Source organism: Belonocnema kinseyi, chromosome 1 (genome assembly GCF_010883055.1).
Source record: "Belonocnema kinseyi isolate 2016_QV_RU_SX_M_011 chromosome 1, B_treatae_v1, whole genome shotgun sequence".
Lineage (NCBI taxonomy): Eukaryota > Metazoa > Arthropoda > Insecta > Hymenoptera > Cynipidae > Belonocnema > Belonocnema kinseyi.
In genome coordinates, this window is record NC_046657.1 from 19,642,640 (window position 1) to 19,657,121 (window position 14,482).

The 14,482-nt window shown below is 29.0% G+C and overlaps 1 protein-coding gene across 1 annotated transcript; it reads right to left on the bottom strand.

The window, feature by feature from the left end:
• Positions 1-600: 600 nt before the first annotated feature.
• On the bottom strand, positions 601-13,872 carry LOC117171580. Its single transcript, XM_033359027.1, has 4 exons — positions 13,637-13,872; positions 4,405-5,015; positions 4,048-4,324; positions 601-1,107 (listed from the first exon to the last, which is right to left on the bottom strand). Exons 1-4 carry the CDS (start codon positions 13,803-13,805, stop codon positions 653-655), a joined length of 1,512 nt encoding a protein of 503 aa, XP_033214918.1. The 5' UTR covers positions 13,806-13,872; the 3' UTR covers positions 601-652.
• Positions 13,873-14,482: the final 610 nt, after the last annotated feature.

Consider the following 14,482-nt stretch of genomic DNA (forward strand, 5'->3'; position numbering starts at 1 on the left):
TTAGTCAGCCACCTACTGGGAAACTGCCGGTTCTGAGTCAGGGATGAACGTCAACTAGCGCACGCCTCGCTAAGGATAGACGTGGATACGCGGATGATTCATTTGGATAGAGATACTATTGGAGTCTAGAAGATAAGGCTATCTTAGATTTTAGAAAGGATAGAAAAAGATTCAATGAGATAAGAAGAGAGGGGTTGACAAAGAAAGACAATATTTTGAATTGCATGAAGAATAGAAAAAGATAGGCGTGAATAAGCAAAGGATTCATTTGGAAAGAAACACTAGAAGAGGGATTGGGAGTGGAAAGAAAAGGATATATGTGGATCAGTGGCGGATAGACATGGATAGGAAGATTTGGATTCAAAAGAATAGAGGTGATTGTAAATTGGAAGAAAGATAGAAAGTGATCCAAGTGATAGACGTGGGATCAAGATAGATACATCGGTTCTGTCCATTTCAATCATGAAGATAGAAAATGATTCAAACGGATAAAGACTCTATCCATTTACTTCCAGCAGAGAGAATAGAACAGTGTCCCCGTAGACCTGTTGCTTTACTACTGCGACCAAAAAGACAAATTGTGCTTGATATTCTTTATTATGTATTTCACATGATTACAATGTCGACTATTATTTCACTTGAGTACGAGAATTCAATATGTCGAAATCTCGTGATCCCTTATATCTGCAAAAATCTCTTTAATACCGTATTGTTCAGGTAGCATAAATTCGTAATTCATTACAAAATTTAATAATGGTGGTTTATCAACAAGGGAGTTTATATTCGCTCCAGTTCCAGTGACGCATAAATCAAGTCCGATATTAGTATTTCTTTTTCTAACAATCTCAGCGGCAAAACTCAATAGTAAGTTAGTAACAAAAGGACTGTCGCTAACATCAAGTGCCCGGAGTTGATGTGCTTTTTCCAAAAAACAGAATAAGCATTCCTCTTGTATATTTTGACTCTCATGCAAATCTAATACTAATAAATTTTTTAATTTTTCCAGTGGTGGAAATCTTATTTCGGGCAATACAGATATACTTAAATAAGTCAATGTTTCCAAGTCACAGATACTCGAAACACCACGATCAGTTACTCGACGACAGTCTGAAAATATAAATTCGATTCAAAATTAATATATAGAGAATACCGCAAAAAAACTATAGACATTGAATATAAAAGTCCGGTAAGAAGAGAAGAATAGATCAAAATTGATATTTTCAGATTTAAACGAAAGAGTAAGCATTAAAAAAATTTTGTTTGAATGTGCTCATTTTTCATCGGGAGAAGTGCCGAACGAAAGAATAGGTTTATCTCTGAAAGAAATTATTTTTTTATTACATTCTCATCAGAAAAGGTATTAGATATGTGTAAAATTTGCCCCCCCACCCCAGTTTTTGTCAAATGTCAACGTTTTAAGACCAATTGAATCCGAAAAACAGGTTTTTACGAATGTGTCTGTATGTATGCATGTATGTAACTGTAAACTCAATAACTTTTGAAAAAATTAATCTAGTAGATTGGCCTTTGGTAAGCTCGTTAAGTGCCCTGAACTAAAGGTAAAATTCGTTAGCCAGCCATTTTGGATAAAAATCCAAAAAGTGGGCACATTTTGAATATTTTTGATACCACTTTTTTCAAAATTCAAAAATTCTCTGTACGGTTTTTCATATTATTCAGAAATTCGAACAATTCATTCTCAGTACTTGTTTCATAAAATTTAATTATCATAACAGCTTTCTGAATTTACTTGCAAAATAAAACAAAATTCAAATTTTAACAGCATACATAATAACCCAGTGGGCAAAAAATTTGGCAACGTCTTTACGACATCGTTACGACATATTTATGACAACTTTACGACATCCTATGTTCATGTCGTTAAAGTGTCTTTACGATATCGTAAATAAGTCGTTCGATCTGGCGATGTCTTTACGATATCGTAAAGACACTGTAACGACATGGACATAGGATGTGCTAAAGTTGTCGTAAAGATGTAACGATGTCGCCAAATTTTGTGCCCACTGGGAATGAAAAATAATAAAAATTGCATTTTTCGGCCAAACTATGCAAAATACAGTAAAAGATGAGTACACAAAAGTTGTGCATTTGAAAAAGATCTACAAATTTGGTATCAACCATTTTAGATAGGATGCGTAGTTTTGGCTCTAATCATGAAAAAAAACTGAATTCGGAGATGCTATAAAATATCACAACGGACGTCCCCGGAATCTTTTTTAAGGGATAATAACAAAAAAAATTCATTGGGCTAAATAAAGTTTTTATGCATGTGCATTATTTCGAGGTTAGGATCGTTTTTCAGCTCTATCATTCCGATAATTTGGAAATTATTTATGAAATAAACTTTTCTAATTGCCTACAAACAAGGTTAGTTCCGGGACATTAGTTACTATGTTTCTGTGTGAGTCCAAATTTTTCGGCCAAAAATATTGTATAGTTTGGAAATAACGCTCGGGAGAATTGTAACACATAACCTCGAAATATACAAAAATGTTCTTAGAAAAATCAAAATTGTTTGGAATTAACCCACAAAAAGTATGCAGGCACGTCCGCGTCTTAGCATGTTCGCAATCATTCCCCAGATTTTAATGACAAAATATTTATTAATCTGGGAAAAAAGTCGGGGGAATCTAACACTAATAAAATCGATACTAATTCCTAAGGGCCATGCAAATCAATCAAATTTAGAAAAATAATATTTTTTTTAATTAACCCGCAAAAAAGTGTGCAGGGACGTCCGTTAGCATGTTTGCTATCATTTCCCAAATTTTTCAGACAAAATATTTATTATTCTAGAAAAAAGCCGGGCGAACCTAAAACTGGTAAAATCGATAATTTTCTAAGTACTTTTGTTGTATTCCATGCAGGTGAATATATTTTTCATTTTTTTAATTCCTTTTAATCCGTGTAGTATAGACAGACCTCTCATAGTTATTTTTAATTCCATACTTACATGCTGTCCCTGTCGAACCGAAGGAACCGAATGGAGCCTCTACAAAGTACCCGTAAAGACCCCATTCGGTTCGTTTTTAAAAAACTCGAAAAATCAACTTTCAAATTGTTGAAATTTGGATTCTAAGTTAAAATTCCCTATGGAAGGTCACGGAATAATCGCCATAGTTTTTTTTCGACGGTAAAAAGTAAAAAAAAAATAAATAAGACGTATGGGTACTTTTTAGAGGCTCCATTCGGTTCCTTCGGTCCACCAGGGGTATTTTCGATTATTTTAATGCCTTTTAATCTGTCCACAAAATATGTGCACATGCATAGTTTCTATTCATTTTTGTGGGATATTAGTTTGGAAATTTCAATTTTTTCTGCTATGACGTGAAGTAATTTTAATTATAATATTTTATATTGTTTAAACTTATTATAGATTTTATAATAAATAATAATAAATTTATTTAATAATGTTGTGTCAGGTAAAATAAATTAATTTATCTTTAAACAGAATTATAAAAATATTCTTTGAAAATACTACAAATTATTTCTATCAACATAATTATTTAATATTTATAACTGGTCGATTAAAAGGACTAGGTTTTTCGTCTTCAAAGTGATATTATTCTCTGTCTGTCTATTCTTTCTTTTGCATTCCTTGATTTTTCAATTCCTCTCAATACGCTTCTGTTAAATTTCTGTAAGTCGATTAAAAAGAATAGATTTTTGTCTACTCCTTGGGGGAACTTCCCAGTAGCACACAATTTGGTGACGTCTTTACGACATTTTTACGACAACTTTACGATATCCTATGTCCATGTCGTTTCGGTGTCTTTGCGATATAGTAAAGACATCGTCAGATCATACGACTCATTTACGATATCGTAAAGACACCTTAACGACATGGACATAGGATGTCGTAAAGTTGTCGTAACTATGTCGTAAAGACGTCGCCAAATTTTTTGCCCAATGGATTTCGACAGAGGAAACTTCACGTGTTAATGGGAAATCAGATTCTGAATTCTTCTCTTGTTATTGGGAGTTTGAAAAAGGCAAAAAATATGCTGATGTCTGCAATTTACTTACTGTATATGTGTAAGTATGTCAGTTTCTTGCACTTTTTGCTAATTACTTCTAGAAATTCATCGGTCACAGCGTTGCAATGGGCAATATCCAATTTTTCAAGATGTACTAACATGGACATTGTAGAAAATAATAAAGACGGGTTTTCAATTCTGTCAAATTGCAATCTTAATTCCTTGAAAGTATTAGACTGTGAAGGTAAGCCTTCCAATATTCCATCTGCATGACCTTCACCTCCTTCTAGACCAAATGCCTGGAGTTTTTTGCATTGTTTGATCATCTGAAACGAAATTTTTTAATTACACTCAGCTACTCGAAGAACCACAGAAGTAATTTTTTAAAATCAGAAACGAGGTTTACCAAAGGTATAATATTGCGATCAAAAGTCAGCTTATAATTACATATCAGAAAAATTTCCTGAACTATCTTAAATGGTAAGTGAAGTAGACAAGTACCACTCCAGTCAAGATACTCGCAGTTATATAAATGAAAACATTCCAGTTGTTTCATTTCTCCTAAAAATCTGGCGAAATCATCTTCTTTGTAGTGATTATGTTTAATTTCCAATTTTAAAGTTGTAACTCTTCTACCGTGTGATATTAACCAAGAGATAATCACTTGCCAAGGGTCGTATGTACATTGGCTAGTTTTTTCCTGTTTATTTAGCTGATATGCAGATTGCTCCGAATATTTATCAGCACATTTTTTACTCCTATCAAGGCAATCATCGATTAATTGAAGATCTTGAAGCTTGGGTAACAAATTGCAAATTTTAGCAAATTTTCCAATATCTGTGATGATTCTTGTTAGGTATCTTCCAGAGAGTCGTATAATTTTATCCAAATCGATGCTTCTTATCAGTAATAATTCGCCGGAAGGATTGGCTTTCATTCCCCAAGTTTTGGCTGAGAAATTAAGAGATTTAAAATTTGTCCACGATCTTTGACTCAAATTTTGCCACCTTTTACAAACTGGAACATACAAAGGTGAAGATTATTGGTAAACCTGGTGGAAAGTTATTATTATCATAGATTGAATATTTTGTTTCTTGAATACCAATAACTAAGTATAGATGAACTAAATCTAGTTGGGATGAAACCTGATTTCATTAACATGGAAAATCTGCCCAGTGAGCACAAAATTGGACATCTTTACGACAACTTTGCGATATTCTATGTACATGTCGTTACAGTGTCTGTACGATATCGTAGACATCGTTAGATCATACCACATATTTACGACATCGTAAAGACACCTTAACGATATGGACATATGACGTCGTAAAGATGTCGTGAAGACGTCGCCAAATTTTGTGCCCACTGGGTGGTTGATAATATTTCACTATTTAGTGAAATCCGGAGACTGTGCCGGTTTTGGGACTGAGTGACTACCGCACACTCCCCGCAACTTCTTTTACTAGTACCTGTGGCATGGCGTCAATTCTCGGAAGGGATATATCTGAGCACGTTATATCCTAGTTTGACTTTCTAATATTTATACTTTATGAGAAAGAGGATTATTTTTTCCATTATAAGAAAAACCTTTCGCAAATTTGTCTCTCTGTGAGATTTTTTTCGCTGACTTAAGTTTGATAACCGAATTGATGACATTCCAATCTTACATAAACAATAATTTTCTCATTTTTAAAAAAAAATTATTTATCACGTGTTGTTCACTTTTAATCCTCATTTATCTGACATCGAACAGGAATTTTTATAAAATAATTATTATCTTTCTTTATCTTAGGACAGGGAGTTTCCGTAAGGAATAGTATATTGCACAACAAAGGGCGAAAGGCGACAATTGCACGAGCGTGAAGTTAGCTGCCCGAGCGAAGCGAGGGCAGATATCAGACGAGTGAAATTGTTGCCTCGCCCCGACTTGCGCATTCACTTTTTCATAAAAAATTTATATAAAATTTGACTTGAGATGCCCGAAACTTCTTTGCGTCTCATCAAAGTTGTTATTCTTTGTAAATACGTAGACAGTGACAGATATAGGTTAGAATGACACGATTCTCGAAACGAGTTTCGATAAGAAGGAGAATGGCTGCAGACAACTGCAGATGAAGTAGAATGTAAATGGGGCATTCCACACAAAATTAGCCACCTAATTTTTGTTTCCATTTAACATTTTTTTTCTATTTATTACTGAAAAATATTCTATACGTATTTTCCGCGTTCACAAAAAAAGAGCTTTTTTTCAAACGCTTATACTAAAAAATGTAATGAAGATACAAAAATTCGTCCAAGAGATAAAACTCGCGTCTTTTCCTCAGCTTTTAAATAAGCCATACCTAGAAAAACCTTATTTTTTATTTCATGAAAAAAATTCAAAGTTAATAAACAAATAATAATTCCTCACACTTGGACCTAATTTTTTTTCTTTGTTAAATTAAAAAAAGTAGTCCGAACAATTTTTTCAATCCTGGTAAAATTTGAAAATGGAAAGATGAATACTTTCGGAGCAGTGAATTTTTTATTATCGCGGCGCGCATGCACGGAGCCAACCGCAGCACGACTAGCTCGGACTTGAGCAGTTTTCCACCACTAAGCGCTGAATTGCATTCAATTGTGAACTCGCAAAGCTGTTATATTATAAATGATGGGATTTTATACGATTTAAAATAGTAGGTGGAAAATGTTAAATGACGTTGAGACTCAAATTATAAATTGTGGTAGGTTTTTTATTATCATTCAAATCGCATTATAAATTGTTAGCCCAGTGGGCACAAAATTTGGCGACGTCTTTATGACATCGTTACGACATCTTTCCGACATCCTGTGTCCATGTCGTTTCGTTTTCTTTGAGACATCGTAAATACATCGTCAGATCATACGACTTATTTGCGATATCGTAAAGACACCTTAACGACATGGACATAGGACGTCGTAAAGATGTCGTGGCGATGTCGTAAAGACGTCGCCAAACTTTGTGTCTACTGGGAGGATTTTTTTACTGTAATTTCTACTTTTTCTTCAAATATTCGAAAAAGTAACTGCACTATTTCTTAGATTTGGATTAACGTTTGACTTCTGGTTTACAAAAACTTAATATTTCAAAAGTGTCATTGGAAGATAAAACTTTCATTTTCAATTCGTGGTCTCCGTATGGCTCAACATAGTGAAACGATTGTGTTCCTGAAATCGTTTTACATTTTTCGAAACGATTCTGAACAAATTTTTCTGCTTTTGCATAGTCTTGCGTACATTTGTATATAACTGAAATATTAGGTAGAGAAGATGCTTTTCTAGCCCACTCCGAATAAAAAGTTAAATGGAAAAAAAATTTGGTGGCTAATTTTGTGTGGAATGCCCCATATATTTTCGATACCGGTTACAACGTAAAGTTACTTTCGCAGTCCTCTGTTTCTACTTTCTAGTCTAGGGTTGAAAACACAACTTTCGACCCGCTATGGGGGCATCGAAAGTCAAATTTTCGATACATGTGTTATGAAAATATAATTTCAACCGGAAAAGAAAATTTTTCACATGGAACGTGATTTTATAAAAAATAAGTATAATTTAGACACAAATAGAAGAAGGAAATTAAAAAAAATCCCTCTTCCAAGACAGAAATCGTCACAATTTCAGTTTCCTTTTCTGAATTTTAGATATATAAAGTACTTCAAGTAGTCTTTTGGAGTTTAAAAGTGGTATTTCAAAGGAGATATATTTCCGAATTATAATAAAAATGGAATCACCTGGTTAGAAGTTAAACTTTTTTATTAAAAATTCATTTTTCTGGTTGAAGATTCAACATTTTAACTTCAAATTCATTTCTGGTTGAAAATGTAACTATACATTATGAAAAATCAATTTATCTTTTTTTGTGTGAAAATTCCCATTTTTGTTGAAAATTGATATTTTAAATTAAAAATTTGAACTGTTTGTTTGAAAATGTATGTACTTTGTGAAAAATTCGTATTTTCTTGTATACAAATATTATTCATGGTTGAAAGTTCAACTTTATGGCATACATTTAAAACTATTCCAGTTAAAGGTTCATAATTTTAGTTTAGAATGTATCCGTTTGGTTAAACGCAGTTTCTTTAACTAACTATTTAATTATTTTGTTAAAAATTCACGTATTTTGTTAAAAAAATCGACTTTCTTTTGTTAGAAAATTATCTTTTTCTTTGAAAGTTAATCTTCTTCCTCAAAAATTCTTCTCTTCGGTGGAACCCAGTGGCACAACATTTGGCGATGGCTTTACGACCTCGTTACATCACTTTGGAAACGAAACTATTTTTTATGTTAGTTTTTTTGTTGTTGATAATTAAATTTTCAGTTAAAAGAAATATAATAAATTAATTTAAAAATTATATTTTATTCAGAAATTAAATAATTAAACTTCAAGTAAAAAGAATTAATTTTTAACTAAACAAATGAATTTTCACTAAGGAATTTTAAAATTGGAGTAATTTATGATTATGATTTAAGTTTTATTTGGAAATTTCAACGGTTTCAGTTGAAGATTCAATGTTTTAGTTAAAAACTATTATGTTTGGTTTAAAATTAACTTTTCTAACTAAGAATTTTACGATTCCATTTTTGGTTGAAAATTATTATTTTTTTAGTTCAAGATTAATCTATTTGGTTAGAAAATTTTCTTCAATTAAAAATGTAACTGTTTTGTTAAAAATTAATGTATTTCGTTGAAAAGTTATTTTTTCGGAGAATTTTTTAAAATTTTTAAATGAATCTTCTTCTTTAAAAATGCATCTTTTTGTTCGAGATATTCCAGTTGAAGATACATCATTTTATATGAAAATTCGTCACTTTGGTTGAAAGTTTAATTATTTTGTTAAAAATCCGTTTCCTGTTGTTGAAAATTAATTTTCCCAAGTGATAGTTTAACTCTTTCATTTTTGGTAAAAGACTGATATTTTGTAGTAGAAAATATGGAAAACCGTTTTGTTTCAGAAATTTAAGCATTTAATTAAAAGTGGATCTACGTTCTTAAAAATTAATTTTTTTGCCGATGATTCATCATTTTAGTTAAAAAAAAAAACCTTTTCTTTGTTGGAAATTCAACTATTTCGTCAAAAAATTCTGTATTTTGTAAAAAATTATTCTCTTTTTTAGAAAATTAATATTTCTGGTTGAGCATTCATTTCCTTGTTTAAAAATTTAACTATTAGTTTGAATATTCCTTTAAAAATTGAAATTTGTTTGAAAATTTATTACTTTTGTTATAAATTAATTTTCTTTCAGTAAAAAATTAGTTTTTTAAACATTTTAAATAATTTTTTTAAATTTCGAAAAATTTCAAAAATTGCCCTTAAATCTTTCACATTCCGCTATGATGATTTTGTAAATATTTTTAAATCTTTAAAAATACTTAAAAAAAATTTTTTTAAGTCAATTTTTCAAAATAAGAAATCTGTTTAAAATTTCCCATGAATTTCTAGAATAGTTTTTTACTATCGTTAAACCTTTCATCAAAATTTTTATTTCCAAATATTAAAAAATGTACATTTTCGAAAATAAAAAAAACTTTTCTAAGTTTTAAATCAACTTTAAAACCTTTGAAAACTTTAAATATCCTTCAAACTTATTTGAATTTTTGTATAAAACTGCATAATCTTGCTAAATGAAAAACTTTGCTTTAAAATCGTGCAAATTCCTTTTCAAAGTTTTTTGAAACAATTTAAGACGTGTTGAAATCTTCGAGCATATTTCTTAAAATTCATTGATGATTATTATTATTATTATATTTAGATAACTATAAATTTCTAATTAAGCCTGAAGTTTTCATAGTTTAATTTTAAGCGGAAAAATGAAAGCACCATCCAATCATGAAAGCGTGTTTCCCAACAAGAATAGTTTCTTAAATTATTGAATATATTATTTAAATAACAGACATGATATTTCAAATAAAAAGATTTTAATTTTAACTAAAAAACAGTTGAATTCATGACAAAAAGTTTTAACAAAATAGCTAAATTTTCAACTCAAAAAATCACTTTTTACCAGTTCCATTTTAAAACAAAAAAATATTAAACCAAAAATACCAATTTTCAACGAAATATTGACATTGTGAATCATAGGTAAATTTGTGAACAAAAAAAAAAAAAAAGAATTTTCGATCATATTCAATTTTTAACAAAAAATGTTTTCAGTGAAGGAAGAACGAAATTTGAACTAATTTGTAATATTTAAAGGAATACATGGTTTTGGTTACAAAATTACAAATTTTGAATAAATATTTCTTTTCTAAGCTAATATCTCAAGATTTGAGAGTCGAAAAAGTATAATTTTTTATTTTACAGGATTTTGCAAAATTTAAGGAAAAATTCGAGTGAGTTTATAAGAAGTTTCGGACTTTCAGAATTTTTGAAAATCAATATGTTTTAAATTGACATGAATTATGTTTAAATTTGGTTGAAAAATAAATAAATTACCCTTGAATCTTACAAATTTGCGATATGTTCAGAAATTGTTTTCAATGTTTAAATACCTTTTTGAATCTTCTGTAAAAATTAATTTTTTCAGATAAAAAAAGTGTCGGGAACCTTAGCCGATTTTTTTTTCTTTTACTGAAGCTTTTCAAACTTCTTAAAAAGCTTTTAATTTTTGCGGAATCCTCAAAAATTCGTATTTTTTAAATAAATTTTATAAAGCTCTTCAAATTTGAAATTCGTTTAAGTAATTCTCAAAACATTGTATTTATCTGCTAATATTATTTAAATTCTTCAAAAAAAAATCTTAATATTGTGACAAATAGAAAAATTGCCTTCAAATCTTCCAGATACTGTTTTGACAACTTTGAAAATCTTCTGAAGTGTTTTAAGGTCCTTTTAAATATTCTTTTAAAATTAAATTCTCAAAATAAAAAATCAGTTTAAATTATCACATGAATTTTTAGAAATATTTCTTATTATCATGAAACTTTTTTAAATCCTTAAGAAGTTTCAAAACTATTATTTCTAAATATTCAAAAATCTAAATTTTTTTCACTTTTTAAATTAATTTTGTTAATACTTTGGAAACTTCTAAATTTCTCTTGATATTACTCGAATTTTGTTATAATACTTTGTAATCAAGCTAATCGACAAATTTAGGTTTAAAATTCTGTTTAAAAATTTTAATTAATAATTTAAAACGTTTTAAAATCTTTGTCAACTTTGCCTCCAAATTTTATTCTTTTTTAATAAAAAAATCAGTTAAACTTTCCCCGAGAATTTCAAGAAACATTCTTTATTCTTCGAAATAATGAACAATTCGAATAAAAAGCTTCTTATCTTTTAGAAATCTTCCAAAATCGATACATTATATTCTTTGTTACAAATGACCTTTTTTGGCTGAAGATTTATAATTTTATTTTAGAAAATTATCTCATTGGTTGTGAAGTGAGATATTTTGTTTAAAAACTTCTTTTTCGCTGAAAATTAATTTTTTAAACTGAGAATTTAACAATTCCATTAAAAAATTTATTTATTTGGCAGGAAATTGTCCCTTTTAGTTGAAATTTGAACTATTTTGTTAAAAATTCATAACTTTAATTGAAAATGCATCTAGTTGGTCAAAATAAAACTATTTAGTTGAAATTTAAACTCTTTGGTCAAAAGTTCATCTTTTTGGTTTAGAATTCATCTTCTTAAGTTGAAGATTCATCATTTTATTTGAAAATTCATTACTTTGGTTGAAATTTTTGTGTATACAAAATTGATTTAAATTCATCTATCTTGTTGAAATTGCAACTATTTTGTTCGAAAGTTATTGTTTTTTTTTTCGTTTCGAATTTATTAAACTGAAAATGATACTTTTATATTATTGGTTATAAATTGATCGTTTTTAGTTAAAAATTCAAGTATTTTGTTAAAACTTTGTTCTTTCTGGTAGAAAATTATTCTTCTTTGTTGAAAATTCATCTTTTTCCTTCTAAATTTGACAATTTGTTAGAAATTTTTTTCTCTTTGTTGACTAAAAAATCTCCATTAGTCAAAAATTCAACTCATATTGAATTCAACTGTTTTTGTTAGAAATTAAAAATCTTTTTCGGTTGAAATATCAAATACTACATTTTTCGTTCAGCATTCTTATTTTTTTGGCATAAGAATTTAATAAATGTTTCAAAGTTCAAATTATTATTTTTCGTTGAAGATTCATAATTTCAATTCAAAATTCAACTTCATAGTTGCCAAATGAGGTGTTTTGTTGAAAAGCTGATTTTTATTTGGTTGAAAATTATTTTTCTTCAATGGAAATTTTACTGTTCTAGGTAAAATGTTTGTCGTTATAATTTATTATTTTTAAAGTTTTGGTTTAAAATTGAAATATTCCAGTTAGAGATACATTATTTGAGTTTAAAATTTATCACTTTGTTTGAAAAATTACCTATTGCTTTCAAAATTACTTTTCTTCTTGATTACAAATTTATCTTGCTTAGTTTAAAATCCGTCTATCTTTACGAAAATTCATGTTTTTGGTGGACGTCAATCTTTTTGGTCGAAAATTCACGTTTTTTTACTTTCGATTTTACTTTCACGTTTTTTCGATTGAATATTCTACAATTTTACTTGAAATTGCATCTCTTTGATTAAACAATCATTTTTTTAATAAAAATTTAACTACTTATTTTTTGGTTAAAAATCCATGCCTTTGGACGAAAAATCGTCATTTTTAGTAAAAGTTGATCTCCATAGCTGAAAATTGATCTTTTTTTAGTTAAAAATTTAATTACTTGATTGAAAATTGTTCTTTTTTTGTTTTTGAAAATTTAACTATTTCGCTCAAAATTTATGTATTTGATTGAAAACCTGGCTTTTTGGTAGAAAATTAAACTTCTTGTTTGAAAATTCCACTTTTTGGGGGAAAATGAAACTATTCCAGTTAAAAACTCATCAGTTTATTTAAATTTTAATCTTTTTGTTATAAATTAAATCTTCTTGTTTGAAAGTTAAACTTCTTTTTTAAAAGTTCATCTCTTTGGTTGAAAATTGAACTATTTTCTAGAAAATTCTTTCAATTTGAGTATTAAATTTTTGGTTTAACATTGATCTTTTTTAGTTCGAAACTGAACTATTCAATTGAAAATTATATCTTTTATTGAAAAATCGTCTTTTTACTGGAAAATTACCCTTCTTGTTTAAAAATTAATCTTTGTGGGTGAAAGTTCATATTTTTGGTTAAAAACTCAAGTATTCTAGTTAAATATTCATCATTTTAATTCAAAATTAATCTTTTTGGTTCAAAATAAAACTGTTTGTTTAAAAGCTCACCTCTTTGGTTAAAAATTCATCTATTTCAGATGAAAATTCATGTCTTTGGGTACGAATCGACCTTTTTAATTTGAAAATTCAACAAATATTTTTGACTAAGGAGAAAAATCAAATTTCCAAGATTTTATCTTTATCTAAAATATTCAAAAGCATATATGCTAATTAATTATTTTTAATTTTTTACCAGTTCAAGGGAATTTTTCGATTAATTTGATAGCTAGATTTACGTCAAAATTGTATTGCAAAATTATGTGAATAAAAGCAAAATTGAATAATTTCATTATTGCAATAAAAAGAAGCATATTTTTGGAAATATTCTTATCATTCAAAGCAAACAATACGTAATAATTATGAAATATAACTCACCTCTTTCTATACGGATTTTTTCAGCTATTGTCGGCAAATGCTGAAAAATTTCGATTAGACAGTCGTCAGTTAATTTTTCGATTTCTGAAGTCTCAATTCCTCGTTTTTTTCCAATGTCTGTTTTTTCTTTAATTCTTTTAACATTTCTAATTGTTTCAACGTCCGCCATTTAATTTCCTGTATAGTTTTCTGTAAAAGTAGCAAGCTCACCGCGAGAAGTAAACAGAAAGAAACAGCAGACCTTAGGAATGATGATTTGGGACTTGATTCCCAAATGTTGCTCTACCCCCCCCCCCTACCTAACTTCCCCACAGGCAGCTGTGGAACCACCAGCCTACTGCCACCGATCCTTGTCAGCGGAGATCTCAAATTTGCAACGAGCGGGCCACCTGACCAGATTCAAACCTTGCGGACCATTTTTTTATTTCATAACTTATTTTCACAATAAGCGCCAAATCGAGTTGAAAATAAGAAACACTAAAAAAGGTGGGTTTGATCCTAAATTTGTATAATTATAAAAAAAGTTTTTTGTGAGTAATTTATTTTTTCATAATTACATAAATTTAGGACCAGACCTATCTTTCTTAGTGCTTCTTATTTATAATTCCAAATTTTCAAATCGATGTGGCGCTTCGTGTGAAAATAAGTTACGAAATAGAAAAAGTGTCAGTAAGTTAGGAATCTGGTCACATGATCCACTCGTCACATGATCTTAATAAGTTTAAAATTAGAATAAAAACTATTAGAAATTTATATTTTAATTTTGCAAAACATGTTCGAAAGTTTCATGTTATTATATATTTCGCAAAATGATGATAAATGTAGGAAAGTTAGAATTAAAGTTCG

Excerpts from the sequence above, each read along its gene's own strand:
- LOC117171580 (XM_033359027.1), bottom strand. The coding sequence starts at position 13,805 with ATGGCGGACGTTGAAACAATTAGAAATGTTAAAAGAATTAAAGAAAAA. Across the intron at positions 4,325-4,404 it reads ATCGCAATATTATACCTTTG|ATGATCAAACAATGCAAAAA; the intron begins GTAAACCTCGTT and ends ATTTCGTTTCAG. Across the intron at positions 1,108-4,047 it reads GACATACTTACACATATACA|ACTGTCGTCGAGTAACTGAT; the intron begins GTAAGTAAATTG and ends TTATATTTTCAG.